Here is a 13,548-nt window from a genome sequence, read left to right on the forward strand (position 1 = left end):
TTCATACTCCTACGTCCAGGGTGCCTTGGGGTGGGAGGGAGACTCAGAGCCTAGGGTCACACACGTACCTGCTTTGGCTCCCACGAGCACATCCTGAGCCAAGGTCCACCAGGTAAGGTTCTCAATCTGCGGAGAACGATCGGGACATGGGGGTGTGGCAGGACAGGGGCGGGCCCAGACAGGGTCAGGGGTCGGTGACGGAAAGTGGGCAGCTGGGTTCAAAAGGGGACGGGGGTCAAGAGCTAGGAAATTCTGTTTCTTTTTTTTAAGCGGATTATTTATTTTGAGAGAGAGAGCAGGGGCGGGGCAGAGAGAGAGGGAGAGAGAGAATCCCAAGCGCTGTCAGCCCGACGTGGGGCTTGAACTCATAACCCACGAGATCACGCCCTGAGCTGAAATCAACAGTCGGATGCTTAACCGACTGCACCACCCAGGCGCCCCAAGAGCTGGAAAATTCTTGAGTCGCAGAGGGTCGGGGGTCAGAGTCAGGGGCCGGGGCAGGCTCACCCGGATTCCCTGGGGGGGTGACGTCAGCAGGCTCCCAGCCACCACGACGACCCCGCTGAGCACAAAGAGGGCGACGGCAAAATGCAGGTAGTGGATGCTGCTGAGGATGGCAGGCCGCGTGTCCGGGTCACCGCAGCGGGGGGCGGGGTGCAGGAATTCCAGGACCAGCCGAGTGGCACCCAGGGCCAGCCCCACCATCAGGCCCCAGAAGGCCCCCTGGGGAAGGGGAGGCAGGGCAGGTGGACGGTGAGGGCCCAGGTTCCCCCAGCATGCACACGGGCGGCAGGGGAAGATGTGAGCCAGACGCAGCCCGTCCACGGGGAGGGGACCGAGCCCCGACCACCCCCCCCCCCCCGCCCCCGTCCTGTCTGCCCCGGGGCGGCCCCTCCCCCACCCACCTGCTCATTGGCACGCCGCCAGAAGATGCCCAGAACAAAGACTGCAGTCACTGGGGGGGCCAGGGAGCTGGTCACCGACTGCATATAGATAAAGAGCTGCCCACTGTTGGAGTCCTGCAGGATGGGGATCCAGGCCACGCTGACGCCCACGAGCACCACGATGACCAGCCTGTGGGCAGGCAGTGGGCGTGCTCGTCCCGGAAGACCCTCCCTCAATTCTCCCGCATCTCCCGCAGCCACTAAGATGCGCTCTCCAGCCGTCCCCTGCCACCCCAGCCTCCTCCCTGGCCTCTGGTCCGCTCCTCTGGGGATGTGGCCGGCCCTGCCCTGCCCCCACCCTTCCATGGCTTCCTGCAGCCTGCAGGTCCGCCCCGACTCCACCTGTCCCTGGGGTCTCCACTGGGTCAGCCCTCAGGGAGCCCCCCCGGCCATGGCCCCCCAGGCTCTCCTCTTTGTCTTCAAGGCACTCATCCCGGGGGACATACAGAGGTATGTTGGGGGGGGGGGTTACATGCTCCCTGTCTGTCTCCCCGGCCCTGGCTGGAAGCACCAGGGGAGGTGGGAGCCTCATCCATGGAGCCCACTGCTGCATCCCCTGGCATACAATAGGTGCTCAATAAACACTTGCCGGCTTCCTGAGAGGCCTGCGGCCCTCACATTCCAGCCAGACTGATCCCCCCCCCCCCCCCCCCCCGCAGCTTCTCTAGTGCTGGTGGCCTCTGGCTGAAACCCTCCTCCCCACTAGAGCCTGAGGCTGCAGACCCGCACCCCTCACAGGGTGACCTCTGTCCTAAGAGTGCAAGGCTTGGGTCGGGGCCCGGACTCCTCAGCTCTGAAGCCTGAGACCTCTGGCCGGAATGAGCCCCTCTGCCTCCCTCCCTTGTGTGGACCCCTGCTTCCGGCCCCTGCCTGCCTCCCCTCTCGGTGCAAGGCCTCCGCCGCGGGGACATGCTTCGCTCACTCATTCAGCAGTCGCCCGTTCGAAGCCCACCGGAGTGCAGGGCATCATGCGAGAAGCCCACACTGGGTGACGAGTGGGCCCTGTCCCTCCCCAGCACGGACAGCAGGGCAAAGAAAGATGAGTCTGTTACTCTGTCCTAAGGGCTGGGCTCAGGGAGCCCAGAGGAAGTATCGATCCCAGAGGGCTTCTAGGCAGAGGAGGGTCGCCCTCCAGCCTCAAAGAGGTGTGGGGCCCAGCTAAGGAGGCAGAGCTGGGGTCAGGTGTCCTATCTGCTCCTCCTTGGCTGAGTGCCCCTTGCCCCTGTGTCTTGGGTCACTTGGGCACACCTCACCCCCAAGGAGGGTGGTGGGTGAGACCCCCCTGGAACCCTAGACGGGACAGCAAGGGCGAGAGAGGCCACGTCTGCAGCTGGGGCGGGTCCTTTCTGTGTGCCTGTCCGCCCGCCTCCCTTTCTTCCCTTCCAGGCCTGAGGGAGAGGGTGGAGGAAGGAGGTACCACCTTGATTAAGGCTAATTAACCCTTAGCCTGGCAGGCAGGCGGGCGCTGCCCTCTTCAAAGGCATAGGCGGGTTCCACGGACACCCAGCCCACCCCGCCCTCCCCACACAGTCTTCTGCAGCCCACACCGGGCTCAGCGTCTGTGCGCGGGGCCTGGCCTCTCTGGGCCGGCCTGGACTGCGGCCCTGGCCTGCCCCCTGCTCTCCAGGGCTTCCCCTTCCAACTCAGTCACCATCAGGCTGCCAGAGAGACCCCAGGTCCAGAGGCTGTTCCTTCTGCCTGGAATGTCCTTCTCCAATTCCTCCCCTGGCTGACCTCCTCACCCTCCAAGGCTCAGCTCAAGGCCTTCCTCCTCCAGGAAGCCTTCCAACCCCACCCCTTCCTGCACACACACTGCTGTCGGGATGACTGACCCTCTCCAGCATTCCTGGGCTACAGCTGCGGTGGTGGGGGCGTGGCCCTCAAGGGCTTTGAGATCTCTCTGGATCCCCCATATTGTTCAGCTTGATGCAGGATAATAGGGGGGCGTCGGGCACTCCTTGTGGACTGGATAACAGAGAATGGCAGACAGAAGGGGGGAGCAGGAGTAAAAGGCCCTGGCAAAGATCAGGGCCCCAGACGTGGGACTGTCACTTGCCCCAGGCCTGTGATGGCTCCTCTGGTGCCACCCCAACCTGATGAGACTGTCAGGGTCACTGGCATGCCCCTGCCTGTCCCTGCCCCACGATGGCCTCCTCCCCAGGCTTCTGGACATGCTCTGTTAGCCCTCTCTGTGAGTCCCACACCTCCTTGGATTGAGGCTCCAGAGACCCAGGACCCCACACCATCGAGGAAACGCAGCTTAAACGGTGTTGTTTTAAGCAGGAAGAGGCTGGAGGTGTTGGGGGTGTCCCCATGCTGCACGAGGGAGGCCTTTTTGAGCTGAACCCTGGCCCAACACCTAGCATGAGATCCTTGCCACTGCACCAAACTGGCAGCTGAGGGAACTGGGACCCAGAGAGGGCGAGCAACCTGCCCTGTGTCACACAGCCTTATGCCCACAGGCAGGTTGGTGGAGCCTGGGTTGGCTGGGGCTTGACATGGTAGAAGAGGTGGGAAGGAGGGTCAAGGGCACCATGGCGGCGGGGGGGGGGGGGGTGAGTTGGAATGGGGGGGGCAGTTAGGACTTTGGCTTCAGGTGGGAAGAAGAGAGAAGCCTGCTTCTGGGGAGGCCAGGAAGTCGGGGGCAAGAGACATGGGGGCCACTGAGCGGGCACTGAGGCTACCCGTGTCCCAGACCCGGGGACCCGGTCACACTCTTGGCAGCTGGAGGGCACTTGGTCCCGGGATGCCAAGCCCGGAAGGGCTTTGGAGGAGTCTGCCAGATAGGGGCAGGTTTTCGGGGCCACGGGGCCACTGAGGAGGGGCGGGGGAACAACGCAGGGGGGGAGAGGAGGTCAAGGGGCCAGGACCTGCTGACACAGAAGCTTCGTGCAAGGCCGGAGGGAGAGGCTCCTTGTTTTGGAGGAGGCTGAGAGCCTGCAGATGAGCTCACACTCGCCTGCTGAATGGCGTGTCCCGACAGAGCCCTTCTGACAGCAGTGGGGCTGACTTACGTCACTGGGCCGCCTGCCTGGAGTTGCAGCAGAGACCCCGCCCTGAGGATGAGAGCCAAGGGCAGGGGGCCGCAGGGTGCGCTGTCGGTCAAGACGCGCACCAGAGGCTGGGCCCCTCGACCGGACGGGCAGAGTTGGGGGAGCAAGCCTCGGAGGGGCACGGGAGGGTGGGAGCTGGGAGAGGGCCCAAGCGGGCGGGCACGTTCACACACTAGGCACCAACCTCTCATTACCCGTTGCTGAGTTCACCCCAAAGGACTCTCTGCCGAGTACAGGGATGGAGGGCTGGGCCAGACATGGCCCCTGCCTGTCTTTGTGGGGGGTGGGGGGCATCAGGGAGACAGGTGGACCTATAGGGGCCACATGTCCTGCGGGAGGAATCGGACCATGGTCCCCTGTGGGAGGCTTAGAGGGGAGAGGGGCTCACTCCTCAGTCAGGCCTATCAGGGAGGGCTGCGTGGAGGAGGGGGGACACTTGGGCAACGTCTAGAAAGATCAGGGAGGCTCCTCAAGGTGACAAGGAGGGGACTAGCAGGGCTAGGAGGAAACGGGAAGAAACTCAGTGGGGCCAGGGACAGCTGTGGCCTGAGAGTGGCCATCCTGAGAACTGGCTCTGGGCCCTCTGTGGGGCAGCTGGAAACCATCAGGAGGGCTAAGGGCTCAGATTTTAGGAAGACAGACAGATCCACCGGATGACTGGGGAAGGGGGACTCTACCCAGCAGAAATGGCCTCAGAGATTCAGCTCAGAGTCCAAGATACATCTAAGATGAGGGCCGTGACCATGAACGGGTGGCCAGAGCGATGTGGGATGTGGGATGGACAGGACACTCTGGCTCCTTGTATCCTCTCCTTCCTGGGAAGTTCCTCCGCAACTGGCAAACTCCTACTCACCCCTCAAAGCCCCCCGTTGGTGGGGCCCCACGGGCCGTCGTGTGGCTGGGGAAGCCTGGGTCCCAGCCTGTCCCCGGTGCCTGGCACGACCCCTCCCACCGCCCACCCCCCACCGTACCGGCCAATGAGCAGCAGCTCCCGCTCGCCAGCGAGGGGCCTCAGCCGCCTCCAGATGTCCATGGTGACAAGTGTACTGCTGCTGTTGAAGATGGAAGTCAGCGACGACATGAGTGCGGCCATCATCACTGCAATCATCAGCCCCCGCAGACCTGGGGGTCGGGAAGACAGGGCCGCTGTGACTCTGCTTGGGAGCCCCTCCTGCCCGTGTCCTACTGGCTGAGGCCCCCCTGGTCAGCATCGGCCGTGCACAAGTCCTCGAGAGCAGAGCCCCAGGGGGAGGGAGGCTGGAGGTTTCCGGGGACAGAGACCCAAACACAAGAGGCTGGGAGGCCAAGGGCCAACGGCGGGCCGGGGGTGGGGGGGTGGTGATGGTCGAAACTTCTGGATTTGTGGCTTCCTGTGATTGCTTCTGCTCTTGAGGGTGCAGTTACCAGCACCTTGTTTCCACAAAGCCTTGCAGGTGAAAAAGCACTTTCACACCTAGGACTTCAAGTGACGGAAGCATTATTAACCCGTCTGACAGATGAGGAAGTGGAAGGTCCTAGCGGGAGGAGAGGTGCCCAGGGACTCACCGTAGCCAGAGGCAAAACTCTGGGGTGGGGTGGGGAGAGGAAGGCCTGGGGCGGGACCCTCTGCCTGGAGGTCACAACTCGGTCAGGGCGCAGTGGCCCAGTGTCTGGGGTTTCCTGCCATTTCTTGTGGGTGGCAGGCCCCAGCAGGCACTGGGGGGGTCCCCTTTCTTGTTGGCTTTGTAGAAAAGGAAATGCAGTTCCGGGGGGAAACAAGGGGGCGTCCCCACCGAGGTGGGCAAGGCCCTTCTTTGCAAAGCCTTCTGGGAGTCATGGGCTTGAGGGGAGCTGAGGGTGGGGAGCCGTGAGAGACAGAAGGATGCTCACTTTGTAACTCAGTGCTGTGTGGCGTAAGGCTGGTCGCCTCCCCTCTCTGGTTCTATCTCCAAGGCTTCTCGTACTTTTTCTTCAAGTGTCTAAGCCCCTCCTCCACCTCCGCAGATTCTCTGTCTCTCCTCCAACCCCTGCCCTAGGATACACTTGACACAGGCCCCCTCCCCTGAGGACTCAGCCTCCTGGGTGCCATTTTGGCCTGGCCTTGCTTCTGTGCCTGACCTGCTGTGTGACTTGCAAGCATCCCATGGCCTTCTCTGTTCACTTATCAGGCTGACTGGGCTGGCCCCCAAAGAAAAGCGAGTTAGGCCATGGTTTTCCCCCAAACATTTCTCCATCCTGTGTCTCTCGCTCGGGGAGATGGATTAACTCGGGGTTTATTCTCTACCCATTTCTCAGACAGGGAGCCGAAGGCCTAGAGAGAGGCTATGGTCCAACCATGGCTGGGGGCTTAGCGAGTTCCTCCCAGCCCCCAGAACAGAAGAGGCAGGTGAGGCCCAGAGGTGGGAACCCACAGCGAGGCCAAGCCTTGGGCCAGGCACCGTCCCTACATTCTTAGGTTTAATCCCAGCAACCACGCTGAGGGGTGGGTAGGCGTCACGATCTCCAATTTACAAAGGAGGACACTGAAAGTGACACGCCCCAAATATCTCAGCCAGCAAGTGGCAGAGCGGAGTTTTGATCCCAGGTCCGTGCACCCACATCCCCTGGGCCTCGGCACCCCGGGAGGGAGGGAGGGAGGGAGGGTGGGGCCAGGAATCCAGCTTCCACAGAGGAAGCCACAGGGAGGGAGGGAGACACTTAGGGTTGGAGAATCTGGTGGTGAAACCAGGCCGCGGAGGGTCTCAGAAGGCTCGGAGAGGCCCAAACCTGCCCACTGCTGCTACCAGCTGGGGGAGGCAGGAACTCACGGGGGGCTTGGGCCCCGGATCCTAGCGGAGTGAGCAGTGGGCTTGGAGCCCCGGCAGACGGACTGGGGCATCTCAGCCACTCTAGCCATGGAGACGTCACTTTCCCCTCTTTGTGCCTCACTTACCCTAGCTGTAAAATGGAGCTAATAACTACCTCATAGCCATAACTGGGAAGCGGTCCGTAAAAGGGTCTGGCACCCAGCAGGCCTGGAAGAGACAACGGCGACCTTACTCAAGGGCTCCAACAGCACAGGTTAAGAGGACGAGTTCTGGAGGCAGATTATCCCGGTTCAGGGCCCAGCTCTGCAGCCCAGCTGCCACGTGACCTTGGGCAGGTCTCTTAAGCTCTCTGGGTCTCAGTTTCCCCACCTTTAAAGTGGGGATGATAATAACAGCACTTAGGGTTCCTGAGAGGAAGATGCAAATTGGTCACGTGGAAAGTCCTCGGAACAATGCCTGGCCCCTGGGGGGGGGGGGGTGCCGTGAGCATGTGCTCTGTTCTACTATTTCCTCTTTTCCCCAAGGAGGGGAACGTCCCGCGTGGGCGTCACACTGGATCCAGAGTGGCCTCCGCAGCCCCCAGGGCCCCTGGCCCTCACTGGTCCCACCCCACAGGCCGCCCAGACCCCACCCAGAATCTCACCTACGGGCATCAGTTCCATGACCAGCTTGGGGTAGGCGATGTTGGAGCAGCCGATCTCGGCCCCACAGGCCCGAAGGCACTCAGACGGCACCACACAGCCCACGTCATCTGCAGGAGAGGGACGCAGTATGTTCCACCTGCCCCACCCCATCCTCCGGACACACCTGAGCCCCTGGTGTGGCCGAGACCCTGGGCCTGATCTGCTCTGTCCGTCACCACCTCTGACCAGCAGCTACTCGGCCCCAGGTCTGTTTTCCAGTCTGGGTCACGAGGAGGGGGCTGGCCTCTATTCTGGTCCCTAATGCCTTGATTTTTTTTTTTTCTGTTGTCCTCTGTCACAACGCCTTCTCCCCCTCCCCGGCCAGGCCAGGGGGTCGCCTGCAGTGTGGCCCTGCCCATGTGAGCAGTCCGCCACCTGTACCCATCTGGGGCGCTAGTCTCCCTCACCCCCCTCCGGCCCCCAGCTCTTCTCCCCAGAGGGGCAAATGCAGGCTAGAGGGGCACCTTCCCCCACCCCTGGGCTCAGAGCTTCAGGCTGGGGCCTTTCCTCCTGACCCTGACCTGGAGCTATCTCTGGGTGTTAAGGGAAGACCCCTAAAACACAGGGGAGTCAGATCATGTCCTGGTCAGAACTACCCGGCAGTTCAGCAGTCAACAAAATCCCTCCAATCGTCGTGATGCCGGGCTCTTCCAGGCTCCTCTGGGCTTGTCCCCTTCCCACCTTGCCCCAGCCACAGGGGCCCCCCTGCCACCTGAGGCCTTCTCCACCAGCCCCTCTCCCCAGGCCTTCCCAGGCGGGGGAAGATTTTCCTCATCTCTTTACTCCGGACCACTGGGGACTGCTTGTTTGTTTTTGCTTTTCCAAGGGGCTGGTGAGCTGGTGAGGAGGGGGCTTGGTCTCACCGAGGCCACCTCCCCAAGGCCGGGGCAGCGCACACTAACTACTCTTTTGTTGAGTGAACGCGGGATTAGCGGGTGTCCTGGACTGGACCCTATGCCCAGGCCGCCTTAGCAAGATGTCTCGGCAGAACCCTGTTTGGAGGCAGGAACCACGGTGCCTGGCTCCCGTGTGACCCTGTTCCTCCACTGTCCCCCGGCAGCCGGGGCTCCCCAGCACAGAGTGGGTAATGGCGGTCAACCCCGCGGTCACGTGCTCCTCCCGTGGAACATTCTCTAAACACCTTGTGGCCCGCGTCCCTTGGGATTTTCAGCAGGGGCCTGCAGAGAGCAGAGTAGACGAGAAGATGGTGATTGTGGGGGAAGTTCAGAAACAGAAGCTCCCAGGGGACAGGAGTGAGAGCCGCTCTGAGGGGAGGGGGGCAGTTTCGGGGCTTAAATTTCAATATGGCGGCAGGCACCGGCATTCTTGGGACGCGCTGCTTCCTTTGCAGACCAGGCACTTCTGAGTTAAGTACTGTCCCCTCCGATGCTCCTTCTGAAAAGTTCCTCTACAGATGCCCAACCCACTTCAGGGGGGGTCTCAGATCCCCTTCCTCGAGGCCAGCGGGGCTGGAGCAGCATCACCCCACCCCCAATGACCTAGCATCCCGGTCTCTAGCCCAGACCCTCTCTTGAGCTCCGGGTGTCGGGGACACCTGCTGCCTGTCATCCCTGGCACCTCCCACTCAGAGTGTCCAATCAGACATGTCCTCTTCCCTCTCCCTAGCCCAGTAAGAGCTCACTGCCTTCTCTCCTCTCCCCCCATCCAGTCCCCCAGCCCCACAGTCTTCTCCTCCCACGGCCCTGCTGGCCTCACTTGGCCCCCTGCTCTGCTCTATCTCCTCTCACACAATTTGGGCCCCAGCTCTCCACTGCCTCCCTTCCATCCATCCCATCCTTGCGAAATTACAGTTTCACTCAGGAGCCCCCTCCACCCACACCCCTGGAGCCCTTGGCTTCCTGGAAACAAAATCCTTCCCACAGCATCTAAGGTCCTTGACAACTGGTCCCATCCAGCATGCACGCATCAGCCACCCTGACCTGCTTGCGTTTTCTCCTACGCACCCAGCCCTTTGCCACCTCCATGCCTCTGCAGACGAGGTCCCCTCCTCCCAGGGCTCTGTCCTACCCTTGTTTACCTCCTGCTCCACGGCCCATTGCAAAGGGCTTGTCCTCTGAGGCTTCCTCTGACACCCCCCTTTCCAAATCCTCCCCCCACAACCAGGGCAAAGCAGCTTCCTCTCAAAGACTCCTGTGGCCAAGGACTGAATCACAATTGTTTGTATATTTTACCTCCCCCATTAGACTGGGAGCTCCCCAAGGGCGGACACTGGGTCTGAATCATCTCCCAGTCCTAGCTTTCGGTCAGTTCAGGGCTCGCCCAGAGGAGAGATCCTGTGAACATTTGCGAATGAATGAGTGAGTAACCAAGTAAGTGGTAGGGAGGAAGGAGGAAAGGCCTAGGAGGAAAGGAGGAGACGGAGAAAGGATGCCAGAAAGAGCCATGATGAAGGTCAGGCACTGTTTGATCCAGCTGCCCTATTTTCCCACCTGCAGCCCAGCGGGTGAGCAGATGAGAGCCAGAAAGGGCATGACTTGCCTGGGACCCATAGTCGGGCCCAGGACAAAGCCCAGGGCCCCACGGCAGGACTCCAGGGAGCACTGGGGTCCAGCACACAGAGGGCAGGTGATGGGTCCCTGCTGACAGGTTCTGGGCCTGCACTGGCTGGCGGTGGTGCTTGGAGGACCCAGCCCTCTTGGGAGAGTCACAGTCACATAATGGCTCAGAAAGCCGGAGTCAGGAGATTCTGGTCGAGTTGATTCAGCCCATTCCAGGCTCTGGGCTTGGGCCACCGCCTCTGGGCACCACTGGCTGGCTTGCCGGAGTTTGTGCTGAACAGCAAGAACCTCTGCTTTATGACAGCCGCAGAGGTGTCTCCACTTAAAGTCCCCTGAATATGCCACATTCAGGAGTGAGCAGCCTCAGGACAGTGAGGGCCAGGGAACTGAGAATGGGGCTTCTGAGTTTGCGAGAGAACCAGCTTCTGTGGGCCTGGGAGCTCCCCAACTAGGCTCTACTTTTGCATTGGCACCTCCGTCAGCCAGGGCCGACACCAGAAGCCTGGGAGTTGTCCCTCTCCTTGTCCCCCATGTTCTCCCTCCCTGTGGCCAATGCCACGTCCAGCCACTGGGCTTGGTGCCCAGGTGAACTCCACCTCCTTACTGTACTGTCTTGTCCCCTCTAACCCACCCACCCTGCAAGCCGCAGAGGAAACATCTAAAACCACTAAGCTGCCCACCACCCTCCCTGCTCATATACTTCCGTGGCTCTCCATCCCCTGCAGGAGGGATCACAAGCCTCTAATTGTGCCATTCGTGGCCCTCTACCCACCTAGCCACTTTCAGCCACACCTCTGGGCCTCTGTGTTTTCTGTTCCCTCTCTCTGGAATACCCTTCTTTCCTTCATAAACTCAGGGAATTCATATGAATTCATACTCTCAACTTGTGGATGTCTGCAGGCTTTGGGCAATATGCTCATGGTACCAATAACTCGGTGACCTGTGACAGCTTCTGCCAGTGTTTGTTGATGGACTGAATGACTCTTCCCAATGAGGCCACTGGACACAACACCCTGAGGGCCAATCAAGGTGCTCCCCACTCCTTATCGAGGCCTGGCCCATCCCTGGGAGACAGTCCAGATGTGGATGTTGCAGTAAGGAGTAGGAGAAAAGCACACAGACCTGGGTTTAAGTCCAGCTATCCCAGTGCCCTACTGTGTGATCCTGGGTGATTATTTAAGGTCTCTGAGGCTGTTTCCTCCTCTGTAAAGTCCTTTTGGGGGACATCCAGAGGCCAAAATTCAACCTCAACCTAAATGTTACAGCTGATACAAAAATTAATTCAAAATAGATCACAGATTTAAATGTACGATGTAAAAACTATCAAGCTTTTTCAGGGGGAAATAGGAGAAAATCTTCAGGACCTACGGCTAAGCAAAGAGTTCTTAGACTTGACATCAAAAGCAATATCCATAAAAGAAAAAAATGGATAAAGTAGACTTCATCACAATTAAAAGTTCTGTGTAAGACACCTGTGAAAAGGATAAAAAAGAAAAGCTACAGAACAAATCAGTAAAGTTGCAGGATGTGCAGTCAATATATGAAGATCAGTCATGTTTCTAGACACTAGCAATGAACCATCAGAGTAATTAAGAAAACAGTCCCATTTATGATGGCATCAAAAATAATAAAATACCTGGGAACAAATTTAACCAAGGAGATTAAAGACTCATGTGATGAAAATTATAAGACACTGATGAAAGAAATTGAAGATGATGCAAATAAATAGAAAGGTATACCATGTTCATGGATTGGTACAATTCGTGTTGTTAAAATGCTCCTATCACCAAAAGCCATCGACAGGTTCAATGTAGTCCCTATCAAAATTCCAACAGCATTTTTCACATAAATAGAAAAAAATAATCCAAAAAATTCCTATACAACCACAGAAGACCCCAAATGGCCAAAGTAATCTTAAGAAAGAAGAGAAAAACTGGAGACATCACACTTTCTGATTTCAAACCAAATTACAAACCTATAGTAATCAAAACAGTACAGTATTGGCACAAAAACAGACACATAGATCAATATAACACAATAGAGACTATATATGTGTATGTATGGTCTCTCTCTATATATATTCAATCAATTTATGACAAAGGAGCCAAGAATATACAATGGGGAAAGGATAGTCTCTTCAATAAATAGTGTTGGAAAAACGGGACAGCTACATGCACATGAATTAAACTGGACTGCTATCTCATAACATACACAAAACCAACTCAAAATGGACTAAGGATTTGAATGTAAAATTCCTAGAAGAAAACATGGAGGGGGGAGTGGGGAGTAAGCTCTTTGACATTGATCATGGCAATGATTTTTTTTTTATTTGACACCGAAAGCAAAGATCTTCAAAAAGACAAAACAAAACAAAACAACGCCCCCAAATGAGACAATATCAGATTTAAAAGCCTCTGCACAGCAAAGGAAACCATCAACAAAATGAAAAGGCAACCTATGGATTGGGAAGAAATATTTGCAAACCATATATCTGATAAGGGGTTAATAGCCAAAATATATAAAGAACTCATACAACTCAATAGCAAACAAAACAAAAACCAATAACAACACAATCCAATTAAAAAATGGGCAGGGGTGCCTCAGTCAGTTAAGTGTCCGACTTCAGCTCAGGTCATGATCTCTCAGTTCGTGGGTTTGAGCCCCACATCGGGCTCTGTGCTGACAGCACAGAGCCTGGAGCCTGCTTCAGATTCTTCCCCACCCCTGCTCATGCTCTGTCTCTATCAAAAATGAATAAATATTAAAAATTTTTTGAAAACAAAAATTTTTTTAAATAATAATAAAAAATGGGCAGAAGATCTGAGTAGACATTTTTCCAAAGGAGACATACAAATGGTCAATGGGTACCTGAAAAAAAATGCTCAACATCACTAGTCATCAGGGATATGCAAATCGAAACCACAATGAAATATCACCTCACACCTATTAGAATGGCTCTCATCAAAAAGACAAGAGATAACGTGTTGGCAAAGATGTAGAGAAAAGGGAACCCGTTGTGTGTGTGTGTGTGTGTGTGTGTGTGTGTGTGTACTACCAATAGGAACATAAGTCAGTGCAGCAACTAAGGAAAACAAGAAAACAGTATGGAGGTTTCTCAAGGAATTAAGAATAGAAGAGTGTCCGGCTAGCTCAGTCTGTAGAGCATGGGACTCTTGGTCTCTGGATTGTGAGTTTGAGCCTCATATTTGGTGTAGAGATTACTTAAAAATAAAATCTTAAAAAAATAAAAATAGAATTACCATATGATCCAGCAATGCCACATCTGAGTATATCTATCTTTTTTTTTTTTTTTTTTTGAGAGAGAGAGAGAGAGAGAGAGAGAGAGCACACACAGGAGTGCAAGCAAGTGGGGGAGGAGCAGAGAGAGGGAGAGGGAATCCCAAGCAGGCTCCATTGACTCGGGGCTTGATCTCACAAAGTGTGAGATCATAACCTGAGCCTAAATCAAGAGTCAGATGCTTAACTGACTGAGCCACCCAGGCACCCCGGGCATGTATCTTAAGGAAATGAAGTCACTATGTTGAAGAGATATCTGCACTCCA

At 56.9% G+C, this 13,548-nt stretch overlaps 1 protein-coding gene across 1 annotated transcript in view; it reads right to left on the bottom strand.

Annotated features, from left to right (window-relative positions):
* SLC5A10 (solute carrier family 5 member 10) overlaps window positions 1–13,548 on the bottom strand; it is a 58,864-nt gene that overhangs the window by 403 nt on the left and 44,913 nt on the right. The window contains exons 10-14 of the mRNA XM_045487565.1: window positions 7,427–7,534; window positions 4,969–5,119; window positions 906–1,074; window positions 508–723; window positions 69–126 (exon numbers count right to left, since the gene is read on the bottom strand). Of these exons, the coding sequence (XP_045343521.1) occupies window positions 69–126; window positions 508–723; window positions 906–1,074; window positions 4,969–5,119; window positions 7,427–7,534 (702 nt within the window). The remainder of the gene's footprint in view (window positions 1–68; window positions 127–507; window positions 724–905; window positions 1,075–4,968; window positions 5,120–7,426; window positions 7,535–13,548) is intronic.

Source organism: Leopardus geoffroyi, chromosome E1, assembly GCF_018350155.1.
Source record: "Leopardus geoffroyi isolate Oge1 chromosome E1, O.geoffroyi_Oge1_pat1.0, whole genome shotgun sequence".
NCBI lineage: Eukaryota > Metazoa > Chordata > Mammalia > Carnivora > Felidae > Leopardus > Leopardus geoffroyi.